At 38.1% G+C, this 21,007-nt stretch overlaps 1 protein-coding gene across 3 annotated transcripts in view; it reads left to right on the top strand.

Annotated features, from left to right (window-relative positions):
* Positions 1–21,007, top strand: part of LOC137240473 (nitric oxide synthase-like) — a 336,236-nt gene that overhangs the window by 141,588 nt on the left and 173,641 nt on the right. For all 3 annotated transcript variants that reach the window (XM_067766786.1, XM_067766785.1, XM_067766787.1), the window contains exon 5: positions 17,544–17,635. In XM_067766786.1, coding sequence (XP_067622887.1) covers positions 17,544–17,635 — 92 coding nt within the window. The remainder of the gene's footprint in view (positions 1–17,543; positions 17,636–21,007) is intronic.

Raw genomic sequence — 21,007 nt, 5'->3', positions numbered from 1 at the left:
AGTTCTAAGTGACGTTTACATTTTGAGATGCCATTTGTTTGTTTCCATTTCATTTTGACATTTTGTCATACAAATTGACTTTTATTGATTATGGTGCCAGATTGTATGCGCTAAATGGAGTATGATCAAGGCTAAGTTGCCAAGTTTACGCCAAGTCAAGTCAAGTCTATGCTAAGTATCAGTAATGGGGCCTTAACCGCTCATAAGCCACGAAGCAGTTCAGTACTCAATTGTCTTATTGAGCAAGAAAGTCAACTGTGTCATAAGAAAACACTAATTGGAATAAATAAGATTAACAGTGCAATAAAATGAATAAAGTCATGTCAGTCTTCTTATGCTAGCAACACAACGATGTACACGAAACTACACTGAATACAGCGCCAAAGTAAAACCGATGATAAAAGAAGTACACAGTATATTACACACGAAATCAACGTGCTACTGTGTTAAAGCGATTATGACATCAGTTTATACTCAACAATGTCATATATGTATGAGACATATGTGTTACGGCGCACTCGTATGTATTTTCTATTTGATGTGCTAATCACTCATAGTATTTGTCTGTACTTGACTAAGTACACATTTAGACACAATTTTTTGGCTCATGACTAAGTGCACTAATTTCATTAGTACTAAAAGCAGATCTCTGATGTGGACCAGGGTGACCCAGAACATCATCTGTCGGGCATCGCTAATTTATTTATATATGCAATACCACGAACAGTATTTCTGCAATGATTCCAAGGGCTTTTCATTTCGCCCTGCAGAACTTTTTCATTTTCTTCTACTTAAAATGGTAGGTGCCACACCCATTCTAAAAAGTTTTTTTTCTAAAGTTATATTTTGCGTCAAAAACCCAATCCAATCACCATTTTTCATCCCTTTTTTCGTATTTGGTATAGAATTATGGCATTTTTTCATTGTTTGAAATTTCGATATCGAGAAAGTGGGCGTGGTCATAGTCGGATTTTGCCCATTTTTATTACCAAGATAAGGTGAGTTCAGATAAGTACTTGAACTAATTTTAGTAAAGATATATCGAATTTTGCTGAAGTTATCCTGTTACCGGCCAAGCAGAAGGACAGACGCTCGACTGTGTGTAAAAACTGGGCGTGGCTTCAACCCATTTCGCCCATTTTCACAGAGAACAGTTATCCTCATAGAAACTATGCCCTTACCAAATTTCACAGGGATTACTAAATTTTTGTTCGAATTATGGCATTAAAAGTATTCTAGAAGAATGAAAAAGGGCGGAGCCACGCCCATTTTGAAATTTTCTTTTATTTTTGTATTTTGTTGCACCATATCATTACTGGAGTTGAATGTTGACATAAGTTACTTATGTACTGTAAAGATATTCAACTTTTTGTTAAAATTTGACTTTTAAAATATTTTTTTTTTAAAAGTGGGCGTGTTCGTCATACGAATTTGCAAATTTTTCTTTAGCACACATATAGTAATAGGGGTAACGTTCCTGCCAAATTTCATCATGATATCCTCAACGACTGCCAAATTACAGCTTGCAAAACTTTTAAATTACCTTCTTTTAAAAGTGGGCGGTGCCACGCCAATTGTCCAAAATTTTACTAATTTTCTAATCTGCATCATACCAAGTTTCATCGCTTTATCCGGCTTTGGTAATGAATTATCAAACTTTATCGAAATTTTCGATATCGACAAAGTGGGCGTGGTTATAGTCCGATTTCGTTCATTTTAAATAGGGATCTGAGACGAGTGTCTAGAAACCTACATACCAATTTTCATTACGATACCTCAAAATTTACTCAAGTTATCGTGTTTACGGGCAGACGGACGGACGTACGGACGGACGTCATGGCTAAAAGAATTTTTTTTTTCGCCCAGATCATTTTGCTCTGCTCAGCTGAGTATAAAGATTTTCTAAAACCAAGAAAACTGCTATTAAAATTAATTACGCACAAGCATAGTACCAGCCAGGCAAATTGGCTTTCTGCTAATCAAAAAACGTGTATACAAATAGATCTAGGATCCGCATGAGAGAGATCTCATGAATTGTGCGCCTGCACCTGCTTTATGAGAAAAGTTTTCAGCACAAAAATGTAGGCGAGCAGTCGAGTTTACTATCAGTTACTTAGTATCGCCGGTCACAGCACTAAAAATGTGTGCAAATTGACATCAAAGTCCTCTAAAGCTTCTAAAGGACTATTATATTTTCAACTGAGAAACTTGTCTGATTGAATGAGGACCGATGATGAGCGCTATTAAAGAATTTGATTCAAAAATATCTAGACCGTTTCAGAAACCAGTTCTGAGATCCTTCAAATAAATTACGAAATTGGCATTTTTTGAGAAAACCGTGAGGTGGAGTGTTTTCCAATCGGTTGTCGGGATATGGCGGACATTTTGCCCAAAGACGACAATACGGTATACTGTCAACTATGTATGCGTGGTTCTTTCTTATAGATGAATCTCATATTTTTATTGGTTACTCTGTCTTTAGTACAATTGAGCATACTTTATACATACACATACACTTTTTTAACATTTTAAGATCGTCCACACAAATTTTTGGTTCGTTGATTCACTATGCGTTAATTTTTACGTGTATTTTGTTTTTATAAACCCCACGTAAAGACGCCTTCCAGTACAACATTAAAGTAAGAAACCTTGGATAGGAATTGTTTTACCAGATGGCGATAGCAGGTACCGGTGCCCGCCTGTTTCGGTTGGATGATGTCTTTGCCATTCAGTAAGAACGATGGACGGAGGAAGGCAAATGAACGATAGGGCATTCCGATGACTAGTACAATGACCATATGAAACAAGTAAGGAAGGTTAAGTTCGGGTGTAAACAAACATTACATACTCAGTTGAGAGCTATGGTGACAACATAAGGGAAAATAACCATGTAGGAAAATGAACCGAGGGAAACCCTGGAATATGTTTGTATGACATGTGTATCAAATGAAAGGCATTAAAGAGTATTTGATAAGGGAGTGGGCCATATTTCTATGGGTGGACGCCATTTAGGGATATAGCCATAAAGGTGGATCAGGGTTGACTCTAGAATTCGTTTGTACGATATGGGCATCAAACGAAAGGTGTTAATGAGTATTTTAAAAGGGAGTGGGCCTTAGTTCTATAGGTGGACGCCGTTTCGAAATATCGCCATAAAGGTGGACCAGGGGTGACTCTAGAATGTGCTTGTACGATATGGGTATCAAATTAAAGGTATTAATGAGGGTTTTAAAAGGGAGTGGTGGTTGTTGTATAGGTGGTCGCCTTTTCGAGATATTGCCATAAAGGTGGACCAGGGGTGACTCTAGAATGCGTTTGTACCATATGGGTATCAAATGAAAGGTGGTAATGAGCATTTTAAAAGGGAGTAATCCTTAGTTCCATAGGTGGACGCCGTTTCGAGATATCGCCATAAAGGTGGACCAGGGGTGACCCTAGAATTTGTTTGTACAATATGGGCATCAAACGAAAGGTGTTAATGAGTATTTTAAAAGGGAGTGGGCCTTTGTTCTATAGGTGGACGCCGTTTCGAAATATCGCCATAAAGGTGGACCAGAGGTGACTCTAGAATTTGTTTGTACAATATGTGTATAAAAAGAAAGGTGTTAATGAGTATTTTAAAAGGGAGTGGGCCTTTGTTCTATAGGTGGACGCCTTTTCGAGATATTGCCATAAAGGTGGACCAGGGGTGACTCTAGAATGCGTTTGTACCATATGGGTATCAAATGAAAGGTGGTAATGAGCATTTTAAAAGGGAGTAATCCTTAGTTCCATAGGTGGACGCCGTTTCGAGATATCGCCATAAAGGTGGGCCAGGGGTGACTCTAGAATTCGTTTGTACGATATGGGTATCAAATGAAAGGTGTTAATGAGTATTTTTAAAAGGGAGTGGGCCTTCGTTCTATAAGTGTTCGCCTTTTCGAGGTATCGCCATAAAGGTGTACCAGGGGTGACTTTAGAATATGTTTGTACGATATGGGTATCAAATGAAAGGTGTTAATGGGTATTTTAAAAGGGCGTGGGGCTTAGTTCTATAGGTGGACGCCTTTTCGAGATATCGCCATAAAGGTGGACCAGGGGTGACTCTAGAATGAGTTTGTACGATATGGGTATCAAATTAAAGGTATTAATGAGAGTTTTAAAAGGAAGTGTTTTGAAGGCGTTTTCCAGATATCGACCAAAATGTTGACCAGGGTGACCCAGAACATCATCTTTTGGATACCGCTAATTTATTTATATATGTAATACCTGCCAAGATTTTAAGGGTTTTTTATTTCGCCCTGCAGAACTTTTTCATTTTCTTCTACTTAATATGGTAGGTGTCACAACCATTTTATAAAGTTTTTTCTAAAGTTATATTTCGCTTCAATAAAACAATCCAATTACCTTACCATGTTTCATCCCTTTTTTCGTATTTGGTATAGAATTATGGCATTTTTTTTCTTTTTTCGTAATTTTCGATATCGAAAAAGTGGGCGTGGTCATAGTCGGATTTCGTTCATTTTTCATACCAAGATAAAGTGAGTTCAAGTAAACACGTGAACTAAGTTCATTAAAGATATGTCGATTTTTACTCAAGTTATCGTGTTAAGGGCCATGCGGAAGGACAGACGGACGACTGTGTATAAAAACTGGGCGTGGCATCAACCGATTTCGCCCATTTTCACAGTTAACGTCATAGAATCTATACCCCTACCAAATTTTATAAGGATTGGTTAATTTTTGTTCGACTTATGGCGTTAAAAGTATCCTAGACAAATTAAATGAAAAAGGGCGGAGCCACCCCCATTTTGAAATTTTCTTTTATTTTTGTATTTTGTTGCACCATGTCATTACTGGAGTTGAATGTTGACATAATTTACTTATATACTGTAAAGATATTAAATTTTTTGTTAAAATTTTACTTTACTTTTTTTTTTAAAAGTGGCCGTGGTCCTTCTCCGATTTTACTAATTTTTATTAAGCGTACATATAGTAATAGGAGTAACGTTCCTGCCAAATTTCATCATGATATCTTCAACGACTGCCTAATTACAGCTTGCAAAATTTTAAATTACCTTCTTTTAAAAGTGGGCGGTGCCACGCCCATTCTCCAAAATTTTACTAAATTTCTATTCTGCGTCATAAGTTCAACTCATCTACCAAGTCTCGTCGCTTTAGCTGTCTTTTGTAATGAATTATCGTACTTTTTCGGTTTTTCAAAATTTTCGATATCGAAAAAGTGGGCGTGGTTATAGTCCGATATCGTTCATTTTAAATAGCGATCTGAGATGAGTGCTCAGGAACCTGCATACCAAATTTGTGCAATGTTCACGTTGGTTTGGTTGTAGACAAAATGGGGTGATTTTTATTATTCTTCTTCACATATACATATTACACACATATTAGCAAATGTCAATCAATAGGAAGTGTTCGGATAGTATATTACACGGTGTTCATATTGTATGCAATTTGGTATTAATATCCAACAACCCCTTTCTTAAGCTTTGTATACCTACTTATTATACATTACATTTTGGAATTCATGAAATTTTTAAACTTGTATATATATATACTTATGTATATCCTTATATACTTAGTATTTTAAGTGAATGAAAATTAAAAGTATTAGATATCCATTTCAACTATACCAGATTGAATGTTACGTTAATGAATACAATAAAGAATATAATTTTGTTATTTTTTTCGCATTGCCTCTATGGCTTTCTGCTTGCTACTTCTTATAGGCATTTGCCTAGCTTCGTTTTCCACCTCCTCTTGAGGTTCACTTGATACGGGTTCGCCATGATCCTCCATGCTGCCCGACTTAACTTGAGCAGGGCTAGCCGGTAATTCAACACCCGGTTCGTTGCGAGAAGCCTCTTCCCCACAACCGAGGTCGGCATTGCGGATCTGGTCGAGGTGTCGTTTTATTGAGCGGTTTTCGTTCCCTAGCATTACTATGTAATTACGCGGACCTAACTTTTTCTGTACGGTGCCTGGTGACCAACCAGCCTTGTTAGGATTCGAGTAATTTCTCACTATTACGTTGTGGCCTACGGTGAACGTGGTATCGCGTTTACCTCTACAGTTGTTAACAGCGGTTTGTTGGTTCGTTTTTATGACGTCTCTTACTAATGGTGGTTTGAGAGCGCTAAATCTCGATTTTAGCTCCCTTCCTAACATCAATTTTGCGGGGGACTCATTTGTTGTACAATGTTTAGAAATCCTATAGTCGAACAGAAACCTGTTCAATACATCATCAAGGCTAAAGTTAGCTTTGCCTGCAAAACTTGCTACTAAAGATTTTTTTAACGTTTTTACGAAGTTCTCCGCTTGCCCATTAGTGGCTGGGTGGCCAGGTGCCGTTAGCACATGTTTAATGTAGTTTTTACTCATGAAGGTTTTAAACTCCAATGACGTAAACTGCGTTCCGTTATCGCTAACTAGCGTGTCCACCAAACCAAACCTACAAAACACTTCGCGCAATTTACTGATTGTGAAAGCACTAGTCATTTCTTTTGTTTTAAAAACCTCCACCCATTTCGAAAAGGAATCTACTATTATTAACAGCTGAAAGCCTCGCACTGGTCCCGCAAAATCCACGTGTATACGCTGCCATGCCGACTCCGCTGCCGCCCAGGGCATCAAACTACTTTTTTCAGGACTGGACAGTACTGATTGACACGATTGGCAAGACTTTATAAGAGCCTCCACGTCATTATCTATACGCGGCCACCATATATACGAGCGAACCAACGCTTTCGTCTTTACGATGCCAAGGTGTGACCGATGAAAGGATTCCAGAATTTGCTTCTGCAACTTTTTTGGTATTACCGTCCTGTAACCCCATAAAACGCACCCTGCCTCAACACTTAGCTCTATCCCTTTTGTCCGAAATGCCTCAAACTCTTTGCCTTTTAAACCTGAAACCGTACCCTCTTGAACACTTTGCATCACTTTTGACAGCACCGGGTCTCGCCGTGTCTCAATTGCCACCTGTTTGTAATTTAACTCCGCTGAACTACAATAATTAATAAAAGTTGACTCTGATGACACCGCTGAAACACTCGTTTGCGAAATTCGCGATAAATTATCTGCGTAATTAATAGACCCCTTGACGCATTTAATTTTATAGTCAAATCCTGATAATATCAACGCCCAGCGCTGTATTCTGGCCGCAGCTATGGACGGAATACCCTTATTCTCGCCAAACAATGTAAGCAACGGTCTATGGTCTGTTTCCAACGTAAATGATACTCCCAGCAAGTATTGTCTTAACTTGGTCACACTAAAAACAATAGCTAGGGCTTCCTTTTCCATAGCACTGTAGTTTAGTTCAGCCCTGTTTAAAGCCCGCGAAATAAAAGCTATGGGTCTCCTCACTCCGCTGTCATATACGTGCGATAACACGCCTGCTACCGCGGTGTTACAGGCATCTGTGGTCAAAATAATTGGCAACTTAGGATTAAAATGCACCAGCACTTTATCTGACCCGATCTCTGTCTTTAGCGTATCGTACGCTTCTTGACACTTCTTGTTCCAAATAAAGGGAACGTTTTTCTGTAAAAGCTTATATAGCGGAACCATCTTCTGTGCGAAATTGGGTATAAACCTTGAATGGTAGTTCACCAAACCAATAAAAGCGCGTAATTGAGGCACCGAATTAGGTTTCGGGGCGTCGAGAACGCATTGCACGCATTCTTTATTTTCTTTTAAACCGTCCGCGTCAATATCGAAACCTAAATATGAAATTTTACTTTTAAAAAACTCGCATTTGTCAACATTTAGTCGCAATCCTGCCGCCTGAAGTTTCCCCAATACGCGTTTAAGAGTCAGAACATGTTCTGCGAAGTCTTTGCCGGTAACGGTAATATCGTCGAGGTAACAAAGTACATTCGGCATACCTCTTAACAGACCCTCTATAGTTTTCTGAAAAATGGCCGCCGCGGTTTTTATGCCAAACGGCAACCGCGTCATCTTAAAAATACCTTTATGCGTGCTCCAAGTACAAATCTTTTGTGACTCTTCATCCAGGACTAGCTGATTGTACGCATTAGACATATCTAGCTTAGGAAAAAGTTTCCCACCCTGCATTGACGCAAAAATTTGGTCTATCCGGGGTAATTGGTACTTAAAATCTTTAAGGAAACGGTTTACGGTAGTTTTGTAATCCCCACAAATTCTTATTTGACCGTTCTGCTTTAATATGGGGACCAACGGCGTACCCCAATCGGCACTATCAACTGGTATCAAAACACCCTTTCCGACTAAATCTGCTAATTGCTTTTCAATGGACTCACGCCAAGCCAGTGGAACTGCTCTAGGCTTGCAAAATACCGGGTTGCACCCTCTTTCCACCTGTAACTTGACTACGGTTAAATTACACTTGCCCAACTCGCGACTGAAAACTTCAGCATATTCGCTTTTCAACTGGTCCAAAACTCTATTATACGGCTCTACATAATTAACGTTATTAGGCTCGGTAACCGAACTACGCACTTTCAACTCAAAACCAAAACTACGCAAAAAATCTCGTCCTAACAAGGTTGGTCGATTTGTGTTGGTCACTATAAATTTTCCGTTTACACTCCGCTCTCTATAACGAACTGTAGTAAGAAACTCACCGATAACATCGACCAATTCACCACCGTATCCCGTGTATGAGGTTGAGCATTTCCGCAGCCATTTGCGATCGAAAAATTTATCAAAAATTTTGATTGACATCAAGAAACACGGCGCACCCGTATCGCACAGGACGACAAGCTGATAACCACCTACTTCGATTGCAACTTCGTACTGGTTACCACCTTCTCTCCGATCTATATGTGAAATATTAAAAACAGAGTCGAAAGTATCATAATCTTCTTTTACATTTACAAATTGTACGTTGTTTTTATTAACCTGGCATACATTCGCCAAATGGCCCACCTTGTTGCAGGAGTGGCACACGCTATTACGATATCTGCATTTGCTTGATTGGTGATTTTTCCAACCACAATGCGCACATGGTGTCTTCTTCATACTTCCAACGTTGTTGTTTTTGCTGCTGGAATTCGCACCGGTTCTTTTTCCGCTACGCCTGCCTGGACTGTTGCTGCTGTTGTCGTTGTTGTTGTTGTAGTTGCGGGAATTTTGCACTTGTGACTTCACAAAATTAACCTCATTTTTTACAGCTAATTGCTGAGAAATCTTCGACTCCATAACCAACGCCTTCCTTAGCGCCTTTTCTATCGTTATCTCTTCGTCCTCTTCGCAAAATTTCTCGAAAATTTTTTCTGGCAGCTCAACGACACATTTATCTAGAATGATTTTTTCTAGGGCCGCCCCGAATTTGCATTGCAACGCCAATTTTTTAACTTGTGCGTACCATGCTGCTACCGTTTCAGTGTCGGCTCTTCTTGCGGCGTAAAATTTACGTCTTTCATGAAATAAAATGACGGGAGGAGTAAAATGACGCTCCAAAATTGTGCACAACTCCTCGTACGTTTTTTCGCTGGGAAGCTTCGGGCTGCAAACGCTATGCAAAATTCCGTATACTTCCCCCCTAATATTTCTCAGTAGGGCCGAAATCTTCCCCGTTTCTTTCGTGCACTCAATTTCTAACAAGTGCAACTCCAACCTTTCCCGCCATATTCGCCAATTGTCTGCTACCGAAAACTCCACGATATTCGGAGTATAAATCATTTTGGTGGTGGTTGCCGTCATTGCTGCCCCTCCAGTCATATTTCGAACACTTGAATTGGGTTTTCTCCCGTTTTCTTAGTTTAAATAAAATTTTAAGTCCAATTTTAGCTTTTTTTCTTTTTTCGTTTTTTTCCTCGTCGCCACTGCAATGTTCACGTTGGTTTGGTTGTAGACAAAATGGGGTGATTTTTATTATTCTTCTTCACATATACATATTACACACATATTAGCAAATGTCAATCAATAGGAAGTGTTCGGATAGTATATTACACGGTGTTCATATTGTATGCAATTTGGTATTAATATCCAACAATCAAGATACCTCAAAATTTACTCAAGTTATCGTGATAACGGACGGACGGACGGACGGATGGACGGACATGGCTCAATCAAGTTTTTTTTTCGATCCTGATTATTTTGATATATGGAAGTCTATATATATCTCGATTCCTTTATATATGTACAACCAACCGTTATCCAATCAAACTTTATATACTCTGTGAGCTCTGCTCAAGTGAGTATAAAGACACACAGTTCGGAGACAAGATGTTGGTTTTGTGGTTGTAAAGAAACTTCGCCGCTTACGTTCACGAACTTCTCGCCGCGATCCGTATTAAGGCGACGTTTTTCTATATAACGTTTATATGCCACAAGGATAAGACTTTCTTCTATGAGAACTAGAAAATACATTAACATATTGAAATTATGCTGGGCTACTTTAACACCAGGGTGAGCAAGAAACGCGTAACAACTATGAGTGGGGTGAGGCTGACTGACTTTGCTTCAGCTCGTAATACGGTAATTTTCAGTACCAAGTTCCAGCATAAAAAGGTACACCAAGCAACTTGGCTGTGTGGTGCTCGACCGCAGGTATAATTGCAGAGTCCTGGATGTGCGCAGGTCTAAATATCGAACCAGACTACTTCCTTAAGGCAGCCAAGATACATATATTCCTGTCTGCAGAAAAGAAAGGGTACACAATTACACGAACTTTGCCGTCGAAAAGCTGTTTATGAAAAACCCAGCTAATGATTACTCTACTCGGCACTCCCAATGAGAGAAATCTTCGACCAGACGATGTGGCCAATCATTTATCTCTGTTTAGTCCCTCGAAAACAGCTGGTACTATGAGGAATGTCGAGCTGCTTCGAAAAAAATGACGCTGACTTTTTTAGATCTAGGCGGTTTCCTGCAGAAACCAAAACAGAAACATGGAAAATGATACGGGCCCTGCTCTCTGTGAATTCAATGTACTTTTAGGGTTGGTTTTTACAGGTTAAATTTGCCCACAAACTTGGCCATATCAATTGAAACGGCAAAGTGACAATTTAATTAAACTTCATTTGTAATAAACACAAAATTATAGCTTGGGTTTTGGCCACACACTGCTTTATCGACTTCGAGTCAGCTATGTGGAAAAGCCTTTGATCATATTTGACTCGTTGGTCAAAGAGAAAGTTTTTGATGTCAATCATTTTGGCCCAATGAAAACCAAGAATTAGGCTTGAGTAAGACTACAACTCATACATACACATATACTTCTCCAATTTCAAGCGTTGTTTCGCTTAGCAGTGTTCTGAATGATAAGGGCATTTTTTGTAGGGCAACTTCAGAAAGTGATAGTATCAATTTGATCTCCAAAGCAGAGTTCCAAAAAAGCTTTTGTTGGCTTTTGTAAAGCAGATTTTGGGCGAATTAGTCCATCTCAGTACACTGGATTAAAGGACTTTCCATAATATTGGCACATTAATAAGCTCATCCCTGCAATCACGTATATCTGATTTTTATACTTTTATCTGAGAAAAGCTCACGGAACGAGAATCGACACTGATGATGGCACAACGCCGAAACCGGTTTATCTCGAAAACAAGTTTGACAAGGGATGACGGAAAATCGTTGCAATATACATCACTCACATTAATTTCTTATTCTGGCATATATGTATGAACACCTCCAACAGACTTATAAATACAACGAAATTTGTAACCCAATGAATTTTTAACAAATCAAGCAGCAGAAGGTGAAAAAAAAAATCAAAAGCGACAGCCGAATATAAATGACTTGCCTACAGTCGCGCAATATGACATGTTCGCACTACATTGTTAATGAATGCCTCCGAAAACTAGTGTTAATATAATGCTAAACAGGACAGTTGGTAACCACGCTTGTACCGACAGCGCTGAAGTCCGAGCTAAAAGTATTTAAATTAATCAAAGGCTACGGTTATTTCAGAAGCACCTACGGCAGAACTAGGGAAGAACGCGTCAAAACGTCTGCAAAGGGGGCCATTTGCAATTTCGTAGGACACCACAATGTTAAAAGTGTGACAGTACTAGAAATAGTACTCTGAGATAGTTCTGCGCTAGTTTGCAACTAGTGCGATTCGCTGCAGGCATGTATACTGGGGTAAGAACTTTGCGAAATTAGTAGATTCACTACCTTTTTAGAATTATATTTATACTACCGAGGTCGGCAAACTTTATCTGGCTCGAACTTTGCCACTTCCACTCCTTCTCCCACTCCCTCTAAGACCCTTAACTCTCATTGTGATGCTTACTACAATTTATTTAAGTATTCGCTAGTTCTAATTCGATGTAAATTTTTTTGAAAATTGGCTTAACAAAACTCGTTACGAATTGAAAAAAGTGGGAGCACCTAAAATAACATATTCAAATTTATTTATGTAGTAATGTGCAAAGAAGTCAAGCGAAAATTGTACAAAAAAATTGTGTCAGACGTCACGGCTAATAAGATGAAATGAAACCTTGGGGAAAGAGTCGCCTGAAAACAAATCAAAGCGTTAGGCTGATGTAATATAAAGAAAGAAACATATGCAAATGATCTCCTTTGGAAAATTGTAAAAGCTGCCCTAGTGACAGAAATGTGTCAAACTTTATAATACATATTAATTATAAATAGCTTGTCGTCTGGCATAGCTTATAGCTAGCACTCTGCCGTCGTCAGCCTTATACTTTAAAGCCAAAATGAGCATACCAATGCACAACAATGGCATAATGTACTTCAAAATTGCCAAAAGCTCTAAGTTCTTTTTATACTCAGCTGAGCAGAGCTCACAGAGTATATTAACTTTGTTCGGATAACGGTAATCCGTAACGGCATAAACTAATCGGGATAGATATAGACTTCTATAACTCAAAATGATCTGGGTTAAAAAAGAAATTCATTTAGCCATATCCGTCCGTCCGTCCGTCTGTAAACATGATAACTTGAGTAAATTTTGAGGTATGTTGATGAAATTTGGTATGTAGGTTCCTGGGCGCTCATCTCAGATCGCTATTTAAAATGAACGAAATCGGCCTACAACCACGCCGACTTTTTCGATATCGAAAAGTGCGATAAGTCATTACCAAAGACGGATAAAGCGATGAAACTTGGTAGCTGCGTTGACCTTATGACGCAAAATAGAAAATTAGAAGAATTTTGGACAACGGGCGTGGCACCGCCCACTTTTAAAAGAAGGTAATTTAAAAGTTTTGCAAGCTGTAATTTGGCAGTCGTTGAAGATATCATGATGAAATTTGGTAGACACGTTACCCCTATTACTATATGTGTGCTAAATAAGGATAAGCGAAATCGGATGCCGAACACGCTCACTTTAAAAAAATTTTTTTTTAAAGTCAAATTTTAACAAAAAATTTAATATCTTTACAGTATAAAAGTAAATTATGCCAACATTCGACTCCAGTAATGATATGGTGCAACAAAATATGTACAAAGATAAAAGAAAATTTCAAAATAGGTGTAAATCCGCCCCTTTTCATTTAATTCGTCTAGAATACTTTTAATGCCATAAGTCGAACAAAAATTTACCAATCCTTCTGAAATTTGGTATGGACATAGATTGTATGATGATAACTGTTTTCTGTGAAAATGAGCGAAATCGGTTGAAGCCACGCCCAGTTGTTATACACAGTCGACCGTCTGTCCTTCCGCTCGGCCTTTAACACGATGACTTGCGCAAAAAACGATATATCTTAACTAAACTTAGTTCACGTACTTATCTGAAGTCACTTTATGTTGGTGTAAAATATGGCCGAAATCCGACTATGACCACGCCCACTTTTCCGATATCGAAAATTATGAAAAATGAAAACAATGCCATAATTCTGTACCAAATGTGAAAAAAGAGATGAAACATGGTAATTGGATTGGTTTATTGACGCAAAATATAACTTTAGAAAAAATTTTGTAAAATGGGTGTGACATCTACCATATTAAGTAGAAGAAAATGAAAAAGTTATGCAGGGCGAAATCAAAAGCCCTTGGAATCTTGGCAGGAATACAGTTCGTGGTATGATATATATAAAAAAATTAGCGGAACCCCACAGATGTTCTGGGGTCACCCTGGTTCACATTTTGGTCGATATCTCGAAAACGCCTTCACATATACAACTACCACCACTCCCTTTTAAAATCCTCATTAACCTTTAATTTGATACCCATATCGTACAAACACATTCTAGAGTCACCCCTGGTCCACCCTTATTGCGATATCTCCAAAAGGCGTCCACCTATAGAACTAAGGCCCACTACTTTTTAAATAATCATTAACACCTTTCATTTGACACACATGTCATACAAACACATTCCAGGGTTACCCTAGGTTCATTTTGCTAAATGGTGATTTTCCCTTATTTTGTCTCCAAAGCTCTCAGCTGAGTATGTAATTTTCGGTTACACCCGAACTTAGCCTTCCTTACTTGTTGGTATATTATTTTATATGAATTTCTAATTCACTGCTTTGCCTGTACTCTATTTGCACATTTGTACTTACATTCATATGTGAACAGGAAAAGAAGTGAAATTTACAAACAAAATATTATTAATTATTTTCTTGAAAATTAGCCCAAAATCAAGGCGAATCATGAGAGACTTCAAGAAAACTCTAAGTCATTGTGAATTCATACAAGTGGCGAATGTTTGAAAAGAAAGACAATAGTAAACAGCCTGGATCACCTGTTAAATCACTCTTCGATTACTTAAATCATTTGTTCAATAGTGTTTTCCAAAAAATTTTTAAGACGGCTGTTTGCATAACTGACTGCTCATATTTTATCTATTAACAATATTTTAAAAATTAATATTAATTTGTAGTCTCATTTTTTGTGGATACATTTGAAACAAAAGTTGGTTTGAAACACAAATGAGCAATTCAGAGAACTTCAATTTCTTAACCGCGAACAAAAAACAAACGTTTCTTCCATTCTCTGGCCATTCGCGACAGCAATTATTTGACAGGTAGGTATGGCAATGGAAGAATAGAAAGATTTTTCACTTGTATGAATTCACAATGCTCTAAGTAAAAATTCAGATGGTTATAAATTTTTTTCGAAAATGTTTTTGGATTTGGTATACACATTTTTCGTTATACCACATACAATTAACTAATTAGAGTAAATTAATTAAAGAGGCGAAATATAACCAATGAAGTATTTCAAAAATTTATACTGCTATTTTCACCTTCCCGACTGTATTTGCGCCGAGTGACATCTGACAACCAACGACCAATGCCGTGTAGGGACCGCTGCCTGAAAGAACCCCTTTAAAATCATTCAATAATTGATCAAAATTGTCTAAAAAGAAAGTCTAAATAAACTTCAAGTTTAAGCAGGTCCTCTATTCCGCATTACATAATAATTTATGGCTAATGTCGTGAGAAGACACACCGCATGTTGGACACACGGCGTTGACTCTGGACAAGTAAGAGTTTAACCTGCATGAAATGCAACTCTAGTAATAAAACTTACCGAGCACGACTTTTTAAAGAAAATTATGGTTGCTGACTGTTAAGTGGGGCCGAATCTCATCCTAGTGCTCATGGAAATGTCCATGCACGTCTGGAAGGCAAAGCTCTATCAAGCAGCTGTCCCTAGGATATGCTGATTGGCGAAATTTCGGCATGACATTTCCTCACTGTACAAGAAGTTGTACAGACCTTATAAGAATTTCACACTTGACGCTTACCGGTCGTCCAGATAGGAGTAATATGAGTAAGAGGTCAGATGCAAGTAACGGTCTAGATATCTGGCGAAGTTTGACAATTTCTTACGACACTACTGGGAGCCCCCATTTGCCACACTGAACGTCTTACCACCGACTTGTTCTGCAAGGATCTTCCCGCACCAGCTGGAAAATTGGAATGCCAGATTGAGATTTTCCCCTCTTGGTAATGCACTTATATTGAGGCAATATTGTCTCGGATAGCGGGTTACAGATTCAATTCTATTTTTTATTACGTGTTCGCCATAGCATAAGCGGATAGTTTTTCCTTGACGCTATAAAATATGGTCGCTGCAGCCAGTGTTGGGGTCAAAAAGATTGTACTACACGATGTGATACATTGTTATTGCCGTCTTCATTACTTCGGCCACGACCTTTGCTGTGGAAGAAGCGCATTTTGCCGATGTCGATGTAGTATATCTTCAATAATGAAGTAGGTTGTGCATGGTGCGAGGGACCAGGACCAGATGATCTTGTCTCACACGAAAGCCTGTGCTGGAAAAGGTTAGGCGATGGAAGGAGTTGGTACTCTGAATTGCTCCTCCGTGAACTACACATATTGTAGTTGTAGGAAGCAGGTATAAAGCTGGACGTGTCACTTGGCGCGAGCAACAGATGGAGGAGTGTTGTAGGTTACCACTTAACATCTTGTGCGGTGCAAACATCCTTAGCAAAAGACATGATGACAAGACTGTGACGGCACTAAATATATATTTTTCCGACAAACTCAGCAGTGCCGATCTCTCTGGTCGGGTTTAGGTCCAACACTTTCCCGTATTAAGAAAACAGCCCAGCTGCAAGGAGATGCTGCAAATATGACTATTTCTAATTGAGGAAAAACTCTGAGTAACTCCGCTAAATAGAAAAGTACTTAGAAAATTATAACTTCAATATCGAAAATAATAAATAAAGCGATCGATGACTTTCCAGCTCTAATACCAAGTCGTAATGATCCGAAGCTACATAAAGAACTTTGCAAAAAAATGATTTGAGCCAGATAGATCCATATAAATGTCTGACTCAATTTGTGAGCTAGGAAATTTGTCTAGTTTCTTGACTTTGGCTTGGACGCGCTACCTTTGAGAAACCGACTTATTCGAAAAAACGTAGATGTGGTCGCTTGGCCATTAGCCGTATGTGTAAAATGAAATCCAACAGCGACATCTGCTAAACACAATTAATATCAACAAAAATACCAGGAACTCCGTTTCTAAAGACTCTAAGATCCAGAGCGTTCCCATGAGAATTAAGGGTGATACGGAGTTAGAAAACTAACCGGATGATGGCTTTGTGTCTCAAGGAAAGCTTTTCCGAATGGTCCGAAGGGCATTTCCAGCACATCCGAATTTTCCATAGTCTATTCCTATAAATCATCCCGCCCAAATTCTTATTCCCATGGCCGGCTTTTCAGTGCGAATTTAAGCTTTCTGCCATTTTGGGTGCTTAAACTGAATTGAATTTAAAACGTAGCTTAACTTTAAATACAGCCTCGCTCAAACTGCTTAACTGACCTTTATCTTATCGACCAAAGTGTTAAGGTTAAACTCGAGTCAAATTTAACTAAAACAGCTAAAACAGTTTTTTCCAAGAAAGCTACTCGACCTATGTTATTTCGCATTAGGGTTCGAAAACCTTATTTTCGTTGCTATTTAAAATACCTAAGCTTCATCACTCACGGATATTTCATTCTTAATGCAAATTATTATTATTCTTGATAAAATTACTATAACGGTTCATATCCATCATCAATGTGATATTCCTTTGGGCTTTGAAAATTGAAAGCTTTCCCTCCTTAAATTTTGCATTTCACTTGTCATTTTCTTATATTCTTTTATGTGTTTGTTTTTCATTTGCAGGTATTCGATTGTCGTTACGTCACCACAACGAGCGGCATGTTCGAAGCTATTTGCAATCACATTAAATATGCAACCAACAAAGGAAATCTCAGGTGAGCAAACTGAACAAAAACAAACATACCTTTGTACCGACATGTACTTGAATATTATTTTCAGTTTTTTCCTTGCGTTTTTTTTTTCATAATTCTTCTCGACCGTACTTTTTCTATTCATAATTCTAGATAAAATTCTATGCATTCATTCGTGCAATGCTTAAGAAATTCGAAGCTTCGACTAGTCGACTTTAGTTACCTTTTCGCATTGATCTTTAATTTTGGTAGATAAAGTTAAAGTTCGTTTATGGATTTGGCATTTATATGGCTTAAGTAGCAAAGTTTGCAAGTTTAAATTTGACTGTGAGGGTTATGTGCGAAATTTTAGCAATTCAATGTGTATCTTATGTTCACTTTTAGGTTAAGATTATGGGATCGTGCACATTAGACGTTTTGTTATTTGGTTTTGGTTGTTGTAGTAGTAGCGGTATGGAGAGTTCCCAAAAGCTTTGGGCGTTTGATAGTCCTTAGGCGTATATAGATCAGATACGCTCCAGATAAATATCAAGGTACCCGGTAACTCTTCTTCCGAAAGAAACTTTTCCTCGCTAAAGCCAACGATACGTGTCGGTTTGGTTAATGTCTTGTACGTAACAACAACTTTCTCATTGTAAGTGATGTACATATGAAGAATTTTGTCGGAAGAGTAGAAGGTACAAATTCACACCATACAAGGGGCGGTGCCACCCCCTTTCAAAATTTTAGCTCAAATTATACACCCGCAGATTGTATTCAGGCTGGCCTGAAGTCCCATTAAAAAAGGTTCGATTTTCCATATTCTCCTAGTTCGATATATTTTAACGTGGTTAATAGATCGAGATCGATAGCTACAAAGCTCGGAGTAACTTAAATTATTATTAAATTGCATCCACTATACTTGATCTTTCGCCTTAAAAAATACTTGGCGTGGTATACCACCGAGGAGTTTTAGGCCAAGTTTCTCTTCCAATTCGTCCTTTTTTCCTACAAATTGGCGGGATTAGTTATTGCATTTTGATTTTTTAGTTACCAAGCGCTGGTCCTCATCCTGTCTCTGTTCATTTTCGTCATTCCACAGAAATGGCAAATGGTGAAGGTAGTACCGCACCATATATCCTGAGTAAGCAGCTTACGAAGGATACTCACATCGTGAGATGTCTCTCCTATCGCCAGTAGCCAAGATACTTCAATGCAAACCTGCGACTCTCCAATGATCAACATGGCTTTCGAAAATCACATAGAATTTTCACCACGCTAAACGCCACCAACACACACAAATGATTTGCAGATTTAACCAAGAACCCCACCACATAACAGTACTCGTAGCGCTAGACTTGTCAAAAGCTTTTGACACCGTCAATCCCTGCTCGTTTCTGCAAGACTTGAAATGATCTAGCTTTCCGCCTAATCTCAAAAGGTGGACCGAAAATTATCTGAAGAAGAAGTGTCTTATCCCTACTTTTGTTTAATTTTTACATATCGAAGCTCCCTTTCCCAAGCGAAGGAGTTTTCATTGTTTCCTACGCCCATGACTGCGTGATATTGGCCCCTCCATTAATAAAATTAACAACATGGTCTATGGTCCTATGGTTGTTTCGCTTCACTAACTTGGCACTATCAACGACCAACTACTAGACGACCTTATTTGCAACGTGTACAAAGTATAAGTCGGCAAGATTGGGCATGCACGTCAATGGTATTACGCTACTGATGGCATGGCAGAAAAAATACTGGGAGTGACATCTGCATTTTGGCGAGCAGGCCGCTGCAATTGTATTTAAAGTTCAGAGCAGTAACAAAATCCTCTAGTTTCTCGGTGGCAGCTCTACGGAAAGACAACGAAAAGCTAAAAGCTACCTAAAAGCAATTGACCAGCCGCTTTTATGGTACGACTCCTCTATATAGTCACCGAGCTTCAAATACACACGAGATGAAGCTGCAAGCCTGTCAAAAAATGCTCATAGAGCTGCCACGGGATGACTTCTTATGTCGCCAGAGCATAATTTGCACAGTGAGCCCGAAATACTCCTCATAAAAGTGAGAAACAAAGCACTGCTACAAAAAGAAGGCATCCGCAAGGCTGACCAGTTTTCACTGAGAAGCTTTTTCTTTCACGTTAATTCAATAACGAAGGTTTTAAGACCAACGCTACCTACATAGGCTAGTCTTTGTCTTGTAAGAGCAAGGAATTAGGGTAAAGTGGTTTATCGTGTACACATTTTTCGACTATATTTAAGCAAAAAACAAATTGCTCATTTAATTGTTAAGAGAAGTAATCCAACCTTTTGGTTTAGTAAAAATGAGATTCAAAGACGGATATGGTGGTCACTTTTGACCTTTTAAGAATTCTATATATGTATGTGATCAAAATCTCACTAGATGGTTCTTTTGGGTTATCACGAAATGATTATGGTTATGGTTTATTAACTTTTTCTTCCACCGTAACATAGTAACTTAAGTTAACATCATTTAGATTGAAATATAAGAAAAAAGGTAAAGCATTCTGTAAAATATGATATAATAGTGTTGAATGCTACAATATGTAAATTATTAAATCTAATGTGCGGGGTTACAATCGCACTTAAAAAGCATTAAAATGAGTATGTATGTATATGGCAAAATAACAAAATCTTTTTAATTCAGGGACAAATTAAGTTACAGGATCCAGCAAATTTATGATATCATTATGTGAAAACTCTATAAGATAGGGTTTTTTTGTTTTGTAAGAATATTTCCAAATTTATAATGAGTCGTATATTAGCAGGCAGAGCATTGAACAATTTACAAGAGACTATGGTGAAGAAGTTACCAAAATGAGGTGTTCTGTACGCAGGGATAACCACTAAACCATGAGTGTTTATCCTAAGATTATAATTATCAGAAGCTAGGCTATGTAAATAACCGCATCGAATGAAAAATATTTTTAAAGTCTTATAGTAGTATATGTGTCTTATTGGCAGAATCTCTAGGTTCCTAAAAAGCTCCATGGAGTGATGGGATCCGTTAGTATTGCAAATTTTTCTGATAAAACATTTGTGACTTATTAGAAGGGGCTGAATTTTATTGTTCGATGGACCACCTCAAAATATGAAATTTTTGATTCGCATCTTTTTACAATAAAACGTGCGTAATGTATTTGAAAAAACTCAAATTACTGTGAGAACTAGACAAATGTATTAAAAGAAAAAAAAAACAATATTATGGCATTTCTGAAGTATTATTGGCCTTTTATCGAATACAGCTAGAAAAGGTGTAGTTCAAAAAGGGACATAATCGGAATTGAAGTTTGGTTAATATAAACAATAATGCATGGCTCAACTATATGGTTGGCTCATCTCTACAACAACAACATACCTTTGTTCAGATTGTCAAAATCTGCGTGTTGGTGTAGGC

The sequence above is a fragment of the Eurosta solidaginis genome, chromosome 2 (assembly GCF_040869045.1).
Source record: "Eurosta solidaginis isolate ZX-2024a chromosome 2, ASM4086904v1, whole genome shotgun sequence".
NCBI lineage: Eukaryota > Metazoa > Arthropoda > Insecta > Diptera > Tephritidae > Eurosta > Eurosta solidaginis.
Note: the sequence above shows the minus strand (reverse complement) of the source record. Positions and strands in the feature narration are given on the sequence as shown.